The sequence below is a fragment of the Strix aluco genome, chromosome 1 (genome assembly GCF_031877795.1).
Source record: "Strix aluco isolate bStrAlu1 chromosome 1, bStrAlu1.hap1, whole genome shotgun sequence".
NCBI lineage: Eukaryota > Metazoa > Chordata > Aves > Strigiformes > Strigidae > Strix > Strix aluco.
The window spans coordinates 72581264-72598315 of NC_133931.1; the positions used below are offsets into that span (position 1 = coordinate 72581264).

Sequence of the window (17052 nt, forward strand, 5' to 3'; positions counted from 1 at the left end):
GTTTTTACTAGTTTGAAGTGGCACAAACTAATTTTAAATTTTCCAAGACAACAGTTTCTGAAGTGGTTAGCTTTTCAACTGATTACATTTCATTCCAGTTTTAGTCACCTTGAATAAAAATTAAAATAGTGAATTTTGTTTTGATAAATGGTGTAAAAAATTGTGCTTTAAAACATATAAATAATGGACACTTTGTTCTGAACCTCCATTTTGAAAAATACGTCTTCCATCAAAGCATTCAGTGGGAAGTAATCCATGTAACATGTCCTTTCACGATCCAGTAAGACTGTATTTGCATCCTCAACAGACATTTGAAAACTGATCAGTAGTTACAAGAGTGCCGCTTCTATTTCACTTCTGAATACAAGTTGCTATCTGCACACACATACACGTCCTTTGTGTGTGTATATATATGCGCACATGGATATGTGTGCTGGACACACATACACATGCTGCTCATACTCCGTTACAAAGATCGGAAGAGAAAAGCTCCATTTGTCTGGTGGGCATCTACAGTCCTGCAGGGAATATGCAAATTTTTGATGCTGTAAAAATTAAAAAAACAAGAACAAAGCTTTTGGGCAGAAAATTGAGTAAGAAAGGCAGGTACAAATATTTCCCAAATCTGTGGACCTGACACACAAGCAATTAAGTCATGTGTTTCTTGATATATGTGGAAATGCTGAACTACCATTTTAGCATAGAATGTTTCCCCATAGCTTTTTCCTTGAATTCAGTCTATCCCCCTTCAAATTAGAGTATTTGACATTTTGGGCTACAGAACAAATTCTACAGCAAGAAATAGTAATCCATCAATTGTTTAATCATGGAAACATCTTATTATTTTATCTTTGGTGAATTCCTCCTCATAGTCATCAACAGGATCTTGAACTGTTGCTTAGGGAACAATTTAGGTAATGTCTGAAATCTCAGATATCCTTTAAAAGAGCTCTGAAAACTTTCAGAGTCCAGTTGACACAGGGTAGGACATATCTTTTTGCTGCTAAATGTACTATTGAGGCTATTCTACTTCTTTGAAGAGTCAGCAAGCCACTCGATAATAAATTACTATGTTCTGTGACTACTGCTTCTTTTTGCATTTCTGTACATATTGAGCTAAAGCAAATATGTTAATTTCCCAAAATGCAGATAGTCTAGAATTCAGCTGATTTTTTTATGGTGCTGTAGTTACATGCATCTTGCATTAACAGAATTTGAGCTAGGTTTGTATCTCTTTTATCAGTTTAACACCATTTTATTTCATTGCTGTTCATCCATAGCTATATCACTTTGGCTTTTACAGTTCAGGTAGGTATGTGTATGTTAGTGTGGTGTTAGTCCCTAAGAAATCAAGTTACTTCTGTAAACACTGGGGAAGAACAGCTTTTCCAGTCAGTACAGGTGCTGTGCATGTTGCCACTTGAAATAATTCCCAGCTCGTATTCATGGCGTGCCTCAGGTCAGCCCTGTGTGTTTCTCATACACAAGGAATCAAGCTTTGCCTGTTGCTGCAGTTAATTTGTTTGTTCCCTGGCTGCTGTATTCTTTTCAGAAGGCAACATCTTCAGAAGTTAACTGAGGCTGTCCCAATAAAACAAGACCCAGTGGAGCTGTTTTTCACCTTGCTTTTTGTGGATGTCAGGATGAGTGGATATTGTACCAAGAGCAGCATGCTGCTCTCTGTGTTGAAAACCACACTGCAAGAAGGATGTGTAGCTGGGATCCCAGTGCAAGGAGGACAAAAGACCACCTGGATGCCTGCTTCAGTATAGGGAGTTTTGTAACTAAATCAGGAAATATTACAGTAGTTTAGGAGAAATGGCAGGCCCTATCAAGGAGAAAATAATGATACTTGCAGCATTACAAAGGATGCTAAAATCTGATTCAAGTTTTAAGATTTACTCATTTGAAATTCTTACAAAATGTAGCTGATATTGCTACTGGCACTGGATTATTTCCTGTTAAACCAAGGCCTAGTTCAGTTGGTTTTGGGTTTTTTTTAATGATCTCAAAATGAATGTTAACAGTATGGTGTTTCAGATGTGCTGATGTAATGACTTGTTTTAGTAGATAGATTGTTTATCACCCAAGGCAGAAGTTACACACCTGGGAAGAGGGAATACAGCCTAAATCTATATATGACATTTTGGAAAAGGGGTCACAGTAGAGGAACAGCTGAGTGTGACTTCCAAGATAGAGGCTGGGAGGGTGGGGGGAAGAAGTCGTAACATATCACTGAGTAGAAAGGAATTGGGAGCAGAGACAAACAGATGGCATTCTTGAGACTGGTAATGACATACTGCATGTTGTGCTGTCTGCGTATTTTTCTTCTGACTGTGCTCAGAGAGAAGGTGGGAGTAGGGCATGAAGTGTCCGAGACTGGATAAAATGCTTGAAAGTAGGAGATTTACGGAGGTCAGGCTGTTTGGCATATCAAAAGATTAAGATGTGGTTTATTCTAGCATATGAGTAGATTAGAAATAAGGAGAGTGAAAGAATTCTTTTTAATCTTGTGAAGAAAGAAAAAAGATCTGAGGCTTGCAGATGAAGCAAATACAAGCCATAGTTTACCATTGGAGAATACAGAATGGATTTTCCTTTTTTGAGGTATTCTGTTTTAAGCTGGACACATTTATGTGATGTATACTTAGCCCAAGAAGTTGTTGAGCTCGCTAACAGGAAAATAAGGAAAACGTAGTGGACTTCAGCATGTGGGAAATGAATAGAATAAGACTGTATTTTTTTGGTTCTTAAATTGAAACAATGGAACTGCCATCACTTCTGCTGAGAGTCATCTTTAAACTCACAGAAGGAGTATTCAGTCAGGATTGCCAGCCTAATAAATACTATAAATTTTCTGTTTGTGAGTTTTCATTTAATTCATATCTAAGATCCAGCTGCATAATGACTCTTGAGACAACTTGGATTTATTTGGCTTTATTTTTTTTTTAAAAGTAGATGGTACTATTCAGCAATTCTTTGATCTGCGAAACATGCTGGAAACAAAAAAACCCAACTGGAATGTTGCTTTAGATCAACATTCTAGTTGTTTCATCTAGATGTGACTTCAGGAAGAGGCTGAACAGGACTAAAAGTTTTATAATGGTTATCTATAACTGTTAAGTCCTTTGTGGAGTAAGGGAGAATGTTCTTCTAGCTCTGTGTGTTTCTCTAAATCCAAGCTTGTGGAATAGTATTTTGTGTCTTTCCAGTGAAGTTCAATGTCTGAAGCATAGCTGCATACTGTAGTTCTGGAAAGTATTTATTGCCTTTTAATTTAAAACTCCAATTTGTTCTGCAGGTGATTTTTCTGACCACGCTGTTCTACCTATTGAGTTCCAGTGATGAGTATTACAAGCCAGTAAAGTGGGTGATAAGCCTGACCCCTTTGTCTCAGCCGGGTCCCTCCTCAAATATAGTTGGTCAATCTGTGGAGGAAGCAATAAGGTATGTTGTTGGTTTCTTGCCCCTTCTGGAAAATTGTTTTTAAACTTGATGCTCAACTACAAATATTTAGCAATTGCAACAGCTCATGTTTAAAAGACGACTTCCAAATCCCAAAGATTTTCAAGAACCTGGTACTGATGATTATTAGTTCTGGATTGTTAAAAGAACAATTTGATTGGACTTTCCTAAAAAAAAAATTCAAAGGCCTGTGCTGTAGTGAATACTAGTATTTTATAAAACTGATACGCCCATGATATCTCTAACCCATCAGGAAGCAGAGTGTCTGTAGATGGTTTCTGTAGCTCAAGGAATCCTTTAAGCTGAAGCTGTTCTCTATCAGGCACCAAGTCAAACCAAGACCTTTTTCCATTGCAGTTTCTCTGATTGGAGCTATGTTGTGATTTTTATTGTCCAGGCAAGAAGTAGCGATAGATTTCATAAATAATTTTCAAATTCCTTTGCAAAGACGGTGACAGTTCTCTGTTCATGTGGATTGATTTGTGAGCTGTATTGGGGTAAAAACAGCTTTCCAGCCAATTTTTGAGCCAAGTGTTGAACCTGACTGTTTCTGTCACAATATCCCAGATGTTAAATTTGCACTTGAGTAGTGGGAGAAACAAAGTTGCAGCTGTGGTGACACTGCAAGACTTCTTTAAAAGAAGTTGAAGGGAATCCAGGAGTTACCTGCTGCAAGCCATGGGATGAAATGCTTTCGCAGCCTTTGGTAGGAAATCTGGTTGTCCAGGACAGAAGGGAGGCAAGATGCCAGCAGCAGGTATGAGGCGCTGGGAGCCAGCAGGCATTTGCCAAGGGCAAGTCATGCCGTGCCTAACCCCAGAGACTGCTTGGCTGGCCGCGTGGTACAAGGGCAGAGCGGTGAATACAGAAGCTCACTTGGAGGCACACGAAGGGCAAGGTGACATCACCGAACATCCAGCACGGCTTCCCTAAGGACAAGTTGTGCCAGCACCAACATGAGCCTTGCTTTGAGGAGGTGACTGTCGTAGTGGGACAAGGGGAGAGCAATGACTGCCATTGACTCTGACTGAATTCAGCAAGGCCCGTGACACAACCTCCCATGGTCTCCAGATGGGTGAGGCATGGAGAGGGCGGCAGTACCCGGTGGGAGGACCACTGTCTTGTGCTCAGCAGGACAAATCCCACCCATGGGGCAGCTGCTCGGGTTGGTGTGCCTCAGGTCAGTGGTGGCGGGGCTCTTGCTGGTGACCGTCTGAAGTAAAGGCCTGGGTGGCAGTGGGGCAGGCCACCTTCCGCGAGGTTGTGGGTGTCCCTTGGCATCTGGGGAAGGCAGGAGCTCGATGGAAGCCAGGCCCTCTCCTGCCCTCTCCCTCGGGGCTCGGTACAGAAGAGATGGCACCTCTTCACGAGGGGCGGTGGTGGGGGATGGGAAAGAAGGGCCCACACAACCCTTGACCATCAACCAAAGAACTGCTTATTGGTGGGAGATGTTGCAGGTGAGCCTGCGGGAAGTCCACAGACTTTGTTCTCGGTTAAACAGGACTTTCCCCTTGTGAACCTGTGTTGGCTATGACCAGTGACGGCACTGCCTCTCAGATGTTTTTCAGTAACTCCCAGAATGACCTCCATAATGTTACCTGGCACTGAAGTGAGACCGATAATTTGGAAACAAGACATTCCTAGGGTTCAACACCTTTCTTATGGTAATTTTACTCCATTGAAAAAACTAGTATCAAGTTATTGATGTTATAGCTTAAAAAAACTCAGAAGGTAAGGCACCGCCAAAGCACAAAGGTGGGCACGGAAACGGAAAGTTTCCAAAAAAGAGCCTCCTACTAAGAGGCAGAGGCCAGGAGGGGTGACAGGAGTGCAGCTGCAGTCGCCCCAGTGCCAAATAAGAGAGGATGGAAGCATTTTTATTCTTTTGTTGTTTATTGTTTTGTTTGAGGTGGATCCACCTCCATGGGCTCCGGGCTGTCCTTTGGTGCACTGTTACGCCTGGGCATCTGGTAGGGAGCCGGTGGATCCACCTCCATGGGCTCCACGCCATCGCCTGGTGCACTGCCGTCCCTGGGCCTCACAGCATGTCTCAGCAGATAGCCATGGTGGGGCCCCATGCTGTTCCCCTGTGTGTCCACAGCTGTGTGCTGGACAACGCTGCTTGCATGAGAGCGGTCAGTGGTTCTCATGTCACGAGGGGTAGTGTTGTGCCTCATCCTCCTCTTCCTCTTCTGACTGTCCTCCCTCAGCCTCCTGGAACGTGCCTTCCTCTTTGGTGGTGGCGGTAACCTTCTCTCTGCTGTCACTGACAAAGGTGGGCAGCCACCCGCCTCGCCGCTCCGGCTGCTCCCTCGCAGGCAGACACGCTTGGGCTCCGGGCCCTTCTCCCGTCGGTCTGCAGCCAGTTGCCTCTTGCGGTCAGTCCGAGGAGTGCGGTCATTCACGCCCTTGGCACGAGGGCTGATGTTCGTCCTCCTCCGCTGCTTGGCCTCCTGATTCAGGCTCCTGGGAGGTGTCTTGCTCTTTGCCTCTGGTGGGAATGGTCTCTGTGCTGTCCCACGCGAATGTGGGCAGCCACCCGCCTCGCCGCTCCGGCTGCTCCCTCGCAGGCAGACACGCTTGGGCTCCGGGCCCTTCTCCCGTCGGTCTGCAGCCAGTTGCCTCTTGCGGTCAGTCCGAGGAGTGCGGTCATTCACGCCCATGGCACGAGGGCTGATGTTCGTCCTCCTCTGCTGCTTGGCCTCCTGATTCAGGCTCCTGGGAGGTGTCTTGCTCTTTGTCGGTGGTGGGAATGGTCTGTGTGCTGTCCCACGCGAACGTGGGCAGCCACCCGCCTCGCTGCTCCGTCTCCTCTTCCGTCCAGCTATGCTTGACTGCTGAGGGCCTGGAGGCTCGGCAATCTGTGGGCCAGCTGCAGGGTCCCTGGTTTTATAGGGCCAGAACAAAAGGCTGTGAGGTGGATTGTGACATCAGCAGGCCATTGTGATGGCGACTGTGACTGTGGCCAATGGGTGTGTCCAACTGTGGCAGGTTTGAGCTTGGTGGGCCTGTGGTCTGCGAGATGCCCAAATGTGGGAGGAGGAGGGTCGCAGCGGCTGAGGGTCCCCTGCCTGGGGCTCACTCCCGCCTGCCATGGTGCTCGCCCAAGAGAAAGGCTTCCCCTTGGGCACAGGGACAGCCCTCCACCTCCGCTCGTAAGCCCTGGGCTCCAGCCCCCTCCTCATTCCGTGCCTGGGTTCCCCTCAACGAGATGGTGGCAACCATGTTCCAGGAGGTTTGCGGGTCCTCAGCGACCCTCCACCGAGCCAATGCCCTGGAAGTGGCACAGCCTCCTGTGCTTGGCAGTGGCTGAGAGGGGGCAAATCATCCAGACATCCCGCCGGCGGGGAAGGGAGGTGCAGCCGGCCTGCGCAAGGTCTGACAGCTCTCTGTAAAGAACTGCTGATTGCCAACTGCTTGCTGCGTGGACTCTTCTTCCCCCTCCCCTGGCTCTGCCCTGGAGCGTGGAGAGGTGCCATTTCGCGTACACAGAGCTCTGAAGGAGAAGGGGAGGAGAGGGCCTGGTGTCCTTTGAGCCGCTGTGCCAGCACAGTGCAAGGAGCCTGCCGGAGGCCACTGAGGGAGGACCTTGGGGAAGGCAGGACAGGTTACGTTCAAAGACCCGCAGAATCACAAAGGTTGGGAGAGACACTTGGAGGTCTCTAGTCCAAGCTCCTGCTCAGAGCAGCTCCAGTTGCATCCCGTTGCTTGCGTCTTTGTTCAGCCGTGTTTAGATGCTCTCAAGCACGGAGGCTCCACAGCCCCTCGGGGCCTCTGCGCCATGTCTGAGCAGCTTCATGGTGACAGTCTTCCTTTCACCTAGCTGGGATTTCTCCTAGGCCTAGTGCCGCTCGTTCAGCTGTAGTCACCAGCCAGGTCCACCCCTGAGCCTTCCTTCTCTTCTTGATGCAGACCAGAGGAAGCTCCCTTTGCCTGCCCTTGTACACCCCTCCCCATCTCAAAGGCTTTGTGCTGGGCTCACAACAAATCTTTCCTGGACTGTGGAGACCAGGAGGGCACAGAGGAGCCCAGATGATGTTGCCGAAGTGCCAAATAAGAGAGGAGGCGTGTTTATTGGGGGGTTTTGGTGGTTGTTTCACTGTTTGGGGTTTAATGGTTTATTGGCCAGTCTTGAAAAGAACACCTAATAAAGTAGCTAGAAGGGACCTTAAGGATGAAGTGCAGCACTTCTTCCTGGCAGAAGCGCAGTCTTCTGCTTTTCCAAAGCAACAGCTGTCTCTCTAATGTCTTTGCACGATCTGTTGCTACTCTTTGTGCACTGCCATGGAGTGCACTGCCATGGAATGCCTGGCTTCATCTTCAAGACGCTCTTGGTCTTCTAAGACCTTAGACACCCAGAGGAGAGGGAGAGATGCAAAGAACGCCTTTGCTCAGGGCGGAGCTTCTCAGCCGGGAAGTGTAATTCAGCCTTTCTATGCTTCTCCTGGGGAGGGTTTTTCTTTTTCCCCTGAATGGATGAAGCAGTAATTCTCCAGTTCACAGTTCTCCAAAGTAGTAGCATGCACACCTTTGCCTGAACCATTTACCTTTCCCTGAGCAGCATGTCGTTCTCTTCCTGAATGCACCATACCCTTCTTCCCTGAAGCTCCCATTCTGCTTGCTCTGGTGGAGATATTGCACATTACTAAGTTGCACGTTGTCACGGCCTCAGTGCAATTTAGTGTGTGCGATACTTTCACACGAGTGCATGCACACGGGTATGGCTGTGGCTTAAAGTTACTGCAGCTTTCAGTTTTGGTGGGGCCTAATTACGTTGTGAAATGGTCTTAAACCCAGATCAGTAGTTTGAGCGATGCCTTGAAACACACGTTAGTGGAAGTCTTTTCTGTAATGCCAGGAAGATGAGTATTGCTTGTTTTCCGTTTGAGAAGGGTTATCATTATTTGCTTCATTTTCTTCATTTGCCACGTACGCCTCCAATTTGATCAGATTTTTCATTGGTTACAAGTTACTTAAAATACTAGATGTCTCCAAAGAGGAAACAGGAATCATATCCTTAACTGAAATTTGCGAGAAAGTCAAAGAGAGATTTGATAGGAAGAAAACCTACAGTGCCTTAATGGCTGCGATAGGTTCTTACTGGTTTTTCAGCTTCTATTTACTAACATTTAAAGAGATCTGAAACGAGCTACCATGCAAAGAAAGAAAGAAAGAAGCTCAGCTGTTCAAGCATCTAGCTGGTTTGCTGTGGCATCCTGACAATAATGATGGAGAAAATGAGACGGTGATACAATTCCCACAGAAAACAATAATCTTCCAGCATGTAAAACTAATGCTTAGGCAAAGCAAAACCTGTGGTCTTGTTTGTTTTACTGCAACATTAATAATGTCTTCTAGATTAGTTTTTCAAAGATAACTGTTAACCGATTTTGTTTTGACTGATTTTTTGCATGCAACATATGTTCTTTAGTAGCAGGAGTATCTCTTGCAGAAATCTCTTTTGTCACAGGAATGGATCTAACATTTTATAAGTTCTACTTATGGTATATGTTACAAGATGGGAATAGAACTGAAAAGGAGTCTGTCTTAATTAAATAATTTCCTAGTCTAAAACTGGGAATAACAGATACTTTTTTTTAAATGACATGGAGGAAAGGGAAGCTTCAGTTGAGTTACTGAAAAAAAAGTAGAATGTAGTCTATAACTCTAGAAGAGATGCTGCAATTGTTTCAGTACGTTTGCAGAACGAAACTGACAGTAACTGTAACCAGGTTATCCTAGTGGGATAGCCAGTAGTATTTATCGGCTGATTGTTTTCATAGCAATAACCACGTGATGTGCTCCTACCACTATTTTAGTCTTAAATATTCTCCTAGATGCAAAAAAAAAAAAAAAAAAAAAAAAAAGATTATCTTCACCTGTATTTCCTTTTTCTTTTGTATCGAAATTCCTTGTTCTTCATAAACACAGCTTTCTATATATTGCTTTACATACACATGATTTTAAGAAGTTATTCAAAGAATAATTCAAAGAAAAACAGATATTGAAAGAAAATTTCAGAAAACAATTGGTTTGCTCATGCTTAATCTTTACTCTTTTTCCAAATTTACCTGAAACTATGAAAAAATGTTCATGACTGTACACACATGGTTTGGGTCAAGCATGCCACAAAGTCTGTAGGAATTTTGCAGTTGACTATCCCTAATTCACGAGATTATGCAAGTACATAATGTGATGCTGAAACAAACAGTTCTGTTCTCTGTGCCATGCAAACTGGTAGAGCGCATTTTCTAACACATTGATGGGTTATTGGAGGCTTCCTTGTTTTCTATCAGGCACTGCCAGTATTCTGCCATTTGCTTCTTTCATATTCCAGATGGCACATTCTGTATGTTCTAACAGCAGTTTCTCTTAGTGCACTTTTGTAGACTGTAATTCTGTGACCGTCCAGTTTGTTTAAGACTGAAGGGATCTGTAACACATAGAGGTTGTGAGTTAGTGTGCGTGTGTGTGCTTGCACACATTTTAACGCATAAGCAGATTTGCACCTTAGCATCTTAGATCCTAGTCCTTTAATTACATATTGCACTTATGCAATTATGTATATACTCTGCTTTTTCTACAACACCAGCTTTTTTAAACAGTTATTTGTATGTCAGAGCTTGTCTTTATTTGAATTAAATTTAGTTGGTCTGTGACATCACAGACTGTAGCAGTTAAAACAGTTACACTTACTTGCATCTGGGATTCAGCTCAGCCGGGTAGTTCTCTTTGCTTCTAAGGCAGGCCTAGTAGATAACTGGGAGGGGTGGAAGGACAAGCATTGCTGAAAGAATTATTACATTTATAGGGAAGAGATCTTCTGTCAGGCACTTCTAAGAATAAAGGGATATGAGAATTATTTTTAGTGTAACATATTGAAGGATTCTATGCTTGCATATCTAATAATTTTTTATGTGTGTATTTAAGGTTGCAGTCTATATTATTATAAGCTTGGTTAGATTTTTGCTGTTTAAAAGTGCAGATTTATTGTAATGTAAGAAGACAGCATGAAGCCTGATACAAAACTTCAGGATTTCCTGACGTTTCAAAGATTTTACATCACAGCTTTCAGTTTTTGCTTTTTTGTCATATTAGGTCAAATTATAAGGTCAATCCATTATTCTCTCCACCCGCATAAGTGAACAAAATGCCCTCTTCTCTATGCTTGGATTCATAAATTTATAATAGTAATAATCTGAACAGACTGGGAGTTTCTTAATATAGGACTGCAGTGGATCTCAAGCTTTACTGAGTCCAGCTAGCTGTTGCTCTTGTTCGTGAACTTTTTAAGCTAAAATGGGGACCTAAAAGAATTACATCCTTACAAGTGGTGTGGAGAATGAATGTCCAATGTACAGTGCCACTGCACGCTAACAGCTAAGAAAGGCTTGAGTAAGGCTAAAGGGAAGACTGACTGCATAGCTGAACAGCAAAGTAACAGAGGCCAAGGAAATGAGAAACTGTCCTTTAAAAAGCTGAAGTTTTTTAGCTAAATAAAGAAAACAAAAGGATCATAAACTTTGGCAGATAGAAATAGGCCTAAAGGAGGCGGGGGGTGGGAGGGTTTGATTCATATGCTCAAAGCTCCATGAAAGAAAGAAATTGACTCAACAGTAAAGTTTTTTTTTTACTGTTAAGCAGGTATTTATTCTTTATTAGCAGCACTGGGGTTGCCCTGGGGATTCTCCACCATAAGGGCTCCCAAGAACTAACAAGGGACATCAGTTTACATACACACAAATCATACATATTCATTAGATTTCCTGGAAAGGGGTGTCTTACGATAATGAGTTCCTGGAATTCATTTACATAGTCCGAGCATGCGTAGTAAAAATAGAGTGAGGATCTTCAGTGGTTGAGGGAAGAAGTAAGTAGCCTTCTTCACAGTGTTCTGCTAGTTGGCCTTCTTTCCAGAGCATGCGCTGTGAAGTAAAGTCCAGGTGTCTTCTTCCTAAATTAGCAAAATCATTCTCCCTAGATGGGATATCTCTATCCTTCTGTTCAAGTCCCCCTTATCTTAGTTTGCCCATTCTAGGAGTTGCCCAAGTGTCCACTGAAGGCCTTGAGTCTGCTGTCAGTGAGTTATATAGGGAGCATTTTACTTTTGTCTAAACAGACAAAGAAGCCTAGGAAAACAGTTGAGGAGTCCTTGGGAAACAAACACAAGCAAAGCTTTCATGGATCACAGTTTAGTCTTAATCAGTGATTGTCAGAAATTAATTTTTTTGAGCCCTTTCTTCTACAAAATGCTATTAAGCCAAAATACCATTTTTCATATGCAGCAGGAGCAAGGAGCACTCAGGGGGGCTGAGGGATGACAAGGACTACTCAGCAACAAGGCTGCTGCAGGCTGTTGCAGGGAGGAGGAAAATTGATGCTGTATTGTTTGTTGCAGTGAAGGTAAGTGGAGGGAGTCACATGTTAAAACCTTCCTTATGGGTGAGCTGCAGCAGAATCTCTCAAATTACAGTGACTGTAGAAGAGGTTGTAGAAGAAACAGACAAAATGAGCAATAGCAAATTGCTGAGAGTGGATGATATTAATTCGCCAAAGAAAACTCAAGGGCAAAATAAAATTTAAAAAACCAAAGTGTTCCAGGGAACTCAGTAAGTACACACTGGACATCAGTACTGTGCACCTTAGTAGGAACTACTTAGTTAGGGACACACCAGCACCTGGTGGATATGATTTAGTTGTAGAGAATCAGTGGAGTTTTCACAGAGAGGAGTTCTGCCTTACTCCTCATGTTTTTTGAAGTGGTCAGCAAGCAAGACCATTAATAAGTTGATCTGGCTGCTGTGTTCTGCTGAAGTTTCATAAAGGCTTTTTCCAAAGACTCTCAAGGAAATTAAGTAGTGATGAGATAATAGAGAAGGTTTCTGCATGGATAATTAATCAGTTAAAAAGACAAGAAACGGGGGGCAAGAGTAAATGATGGTGTTGAGGTGGGGACCTCTACTATCCCATCTACTCATAATTGTCCTGGGAAAGAAGTAGAGAGGGATACCTCACTGATGGTGTAAAACTATTTGAGCTAGTAAGGATGAGGACTCATTGTGGAATTGCAGCAGGATTGTAGACAAACTCAGAAGACAGCAGTGTCTGGGGAATAAAATGACTGATGAAATGTAGTGTAGATGAAGGTGATGCATGCGGTCCTACCTTCATGCATAAACTGATGGCTTCTCTGCTGACTGTTACCACTTGGGAGCTATATTTTCAGGTAGGCATGCTAGCTCAGTGCTTGGTAATACTTAGACATCTGCCAAGCATATCAAACATTGAGTTTTGTTACAACAGACATAGACAACAGAAATGCAGAATATTACTCCCATTGAATCTATGGTTTGCCTATACCCTGAATTACTGTGTGCTGTTCTGGTTCCTTCATCTTGGAAAGCTAGGAGGGCAACAAGACTGATTCAAGGAATGAAAGTATGCATCAGTTTCTGTATAAGGAATGACTGAGCTGATTTGGACTCTTCAGCCCGGAAAAAGGATGTTACACAATTGAGGTTTGCAAAATCAGAACCAGGGTGAAAAGGATGACTGGGATTGGACTGCTCATGGTCTCTTCCAACATAAAATCTTGGGATCATCAAAAGGCAAGCAGGCAGCTTCCAAAAATAAGGAAGGTATGTTGGTTCATGTGACAGGCAGTAGACGTGGGGAAGGTCTTGCCAAAGAATGTTGGAGTTGGAGCAACTTGCAGGATTGGACAGGGCTGAGAATAGATATTAATTGAGGATTACTAAATAGACAGCCTGCATCAGGTTCATGATGTCCCCTGAGGTGGAAATAGAGACTGGAAGAATGTTCAGGGGGATTGTTAAATATGTTTGTCCTATTTCTTTTTTTTACTTTAGTGTCTGCTTCTGGCCTCTGCCGGAGGTAGAATGCTGGCTAGACAGACCTTTGGTCTGAACTAGTTTGGCTTTTTATATGTTATGTTCCAAGATCCATTTTAAGAATAGTTAGTGGTTGCAATTAGTAAGCATCGTGGTCTGCTCATGATAAAAATGTGGAAATGTTAGAATTATTTCATTCAGAAATAGCTAATGCTTTCAAATGTGCTTCTCAGAAGAATATTTGTAAGTTTATGTGGTATATGTGACTAAACCAGCCCAAATAATTATGAATATTACAACTATGAAAATATTGCAAAGAAATAATCAGATGTAGAATTTCTTAGAAGTTGGATTACATGTTAATTGTTCTTTTTCAGAGAATGTAGATGTTTCTCTGTTAGAGAAGAGAGTCTGTTTGCTGCTGTGTCCTTTGGACTAGTTGCCACTGTTTAAAAGTTACTGGAGCCCTGTCCAGCTTTGAGAGGTGCAATATTTGCATCAGTTACGCCGTCTCAAGGACCTATGCTTTGTTCAAGACTATATCACTTTATCTGATTAGTGTCATTACTAGCCTCCATACGTTGAGGCTGTTAGCTCTCTTTGTTCAGTTGGATCATTCCTAAGGAGAAATTAATTTCAACAGCAAAACTGTTGAAATCTTGTCATAGAGTTGTCTCTGAAAATCATTTGCATATTTATATTGTTCTGAGATGATCTTACTCTGTCAAGAAACACTGCCATTTCTGCTTTATTCATAGCTGGAATATATTTTAATGCTCTTTGCTTATTTTCATGTGTAATTTGAAAAATAATGAGGGTCTTTTATATTCCTAAAAGAACAGCTTAAGAGGTGTTTTTTTTTCAAAAGGACTTCTTTGAATCATTTCATTCTTCAGTGTTCTCCCACTGATCACTTGAAATTTGGGGGATTATTGTAGAAGAATACTTCACTCGTTTTTGAGATAATGGCTGTTCTTTGATTTTCAGTGGTAGTTTGTCTTTTGCAACAGATCGTGGTGGTGTCTGAAGGAAGAAAATGAGGTACTTGGTTTTGAAGTGATGGTGACAGCGGCTGTTAGTTTCAGCTGGGATAAGACAACACTATTGTGCAAAGAAGTTTTCCTGCCCTCCAGCTGCGAATGTGTTGGCTTCTTTCCTGGTGGGAACGCAGAGATTTATGCCACTGCTCTATGAGTTGGATAAGGAGTAGAGAGCTGAGCTAGTTAGTTAAAACTAACCCAGCAAAAAAATAATTATTAGCTCAATTCATTGCAAAAACTGTCATAAAAGAGACTGTGTTGGCATGTAGATGGAGGAAAGGTGGTCTGGGGCAGAAACGAATACTTGAGAACAGATGAATGGAAGGGGCTCTGCTCTTGTGGCAGTCCTGAATTAACCTGATTTGAAATGAATTGTGAAACTGTGCTGTTAAGTTTGGAATGCATTGCATTTGCCTTTATACCTTGAACCCTCTCTACTTTGAAGATGCAAAGGTTGTGTTCTCAAAAGAAATTGAGTAGCTGGAGTTCCTTAAATCATCATTTTGAATGTCAGCTCTCTATACAGGACAATTTTGCAACAAAGATACGGTACAATCCTTGTAACGTCTACTTAAGAGAGTATGGGAAAATACCATACATCAGTGGTGGAAAGAAGATGACGAAAGAGTGAAATTATCTTTTTCTAATAGTATTTTTGGCTTAGGGTGTTCCTGTTATCAAACTTGCATTTTAATTGGATTGTAAACCACTGTATGGCTCGTAAAGTGTTTTGTAAGGTATTTAGGGAAATGCTAATTCTTGCAAACGTTTCCAAAGACAAATACCGCTTTTGTCTGGTTTTTATTCTTATGCCCATTCAGCAGCCAGGGTCAGTATGCCTTCATTATAAATTTAGCATAGTAACCAGAAAATCTCTCTTCTGAACTTATCATATGCTTACTCTAATCTTTCTGGAAACTCTAGTGCTCATCATTTCAGCCCATATGCTCTTTTCTCCAGTGCTCTGGGAACAGAGAGATCTCGAATTAACTCTGAGGTCAAAAAATGAATGCTCTGAATTGAAGCTTGAGGTATGTTCTGCATCTCAGGAGTCTTCACTTTTCAGCCTCTTTCCTTTCAACTGAGGTTGTTGCAGCGTTAGGTTGAAATTTTTGAAATTTCACCATGTCACTAATGGTGAACAGACCTTACCTGCAGGCTCTGCGAAGCGAACCTGAATTCAGGTAGACATACATTTAATGTAAACTTCAGCAGAAGCAAAGGGGAAGCTGTAGACTTTTAATGGCAAATCAGTAAAAGAGAAAAAAAAAAAATCCACTAAACCCCACAAAACCCATAAAACGAAAAGGTGGCACTTTCCCTTGTGAAGTCTACAAGCAAATTCCCTGACTTTTCAGTGAAGTAGAAAGAACTTTAGCAAAAAAATATTTAGGTTAGCTATGCAGAAACATTTGACAATTTGACAGAAGTTTTCTTCATTTTTAATCTGAATAGTGTGAAGTATGACCCATGTCCTCTGACTTTTTTTTTTTTAATTTTACATGCTTTTCAAAGCTCAGTAAAATGGAATATGTATGTCTAAGTATGCCTTACCCCATATTGCCATGAACTGCTCATAAATTAGACATTGCAGATGACAGCTCTTGCAGGTAAAGTGGTTCATCCAGATACAGTGCCGAAGTGAGACATGAGCAGCAATTGGATTTTCTGATTTCTGAAACATACAATTACTCTTGTATATAAAAGGAAGCTGTATGTATGCCAATAACGTATTAAGAGATGAAATTAATTTACTGTCATAATTTCACCAGGAAGGTCTGCATTATAGAGATGGTAATAAATTCATTCAGCGTTTGCACTGTCATAGTGCATCATCTTTAAGATCTGTTATCACAGATGCAGAATAGCTGAAGCATACTGTTGATGAAGATTCTGGTTAGTGGTTTTGGCATTATTTGAGCTGCCTTAACGATGAAGTCAAATGGATATGAACTTCTAGAGAGTTTTAAGATATGATTCTTAGTTTTTCTGACAGAAGTAACAAACATGAGTCCAGAGACTTTAGAGTTCTTCAGGGCCACACTCGCCACAAGGTAGGATCCCCTGTGCTTTTTTCTGACTAGCTGAGGCAGACACAAAGGAAGGAGAGGGAGAGGAGAATGAAATTAGGTATAGCCTCATCTTGCTTCCTGCTTGACTACTGGCACCTCACAGCTTCTCAGTACAGTGTGATGCCTTCTCCTTTCAGCTTATTAGTTGTGTGTGGTAAATGCAAGGAGAGATGCTGTACTGTTCTACAGTCTTTTAGAGGTATATGCTATCCCCATCCCTGGAGGTGTTTAAGAGTAGGGTCGACTTAGTGCTGAGGGATATGGTGTAGTTGTGAACTGTTAATGTTAGGTTGATGGTTGGACTGGATGATCTTCAAGGTCTTTTCCAACCTAGACAATTCTGTGATTCTGTGAAATATTACTGTATCAACTTGCAGAATGACATCAGACCAGGACATGCCTGTTGGTCCATGATAACTTTTCTGTTATTCTACTAGCGCACTTACAATGAGTAATGGACTTAACAGTGTAAAGTTTTCTTACAAGCTGCATCAGCAAAAGACATGGCAGAACTTGAGTTTAAATTTGAATAAAATTAATCTGAGTATAAAAATTATGCTTGTCTGAACTGAAATGTGAAAACTGTGTAAATTGGAATGGCAGTTTTGGGTGCTTATGAATGAG

At 42.4% G+C, this 17052-nt stretch overlaps 1 protein-coding gene across 3 annotated transcripts in view; it reads left to right on the forward strand.

Moving 5' to 3' along the window:
• The window catches only part of TMEM245 (transmembrane protein 245), a 94120-nt gene that overhangs the window by 67191 nt on the left and 9877 nt on the right, over nt 1-17052 (forward strand). For all 3 annotated transcript variants that reach the window (XM_074824972.1, XM_074824982.1, XM_074824991.1), the window contains one exon: nt 3302-3447. In XM_074824972.1, coding sequence (XP_074681073.1) covers nt 3302-3447 — 146 coding nt within the window. The remainder of the gene's footprint in view (nt 1-3301; nt 3448-17052) is intronic.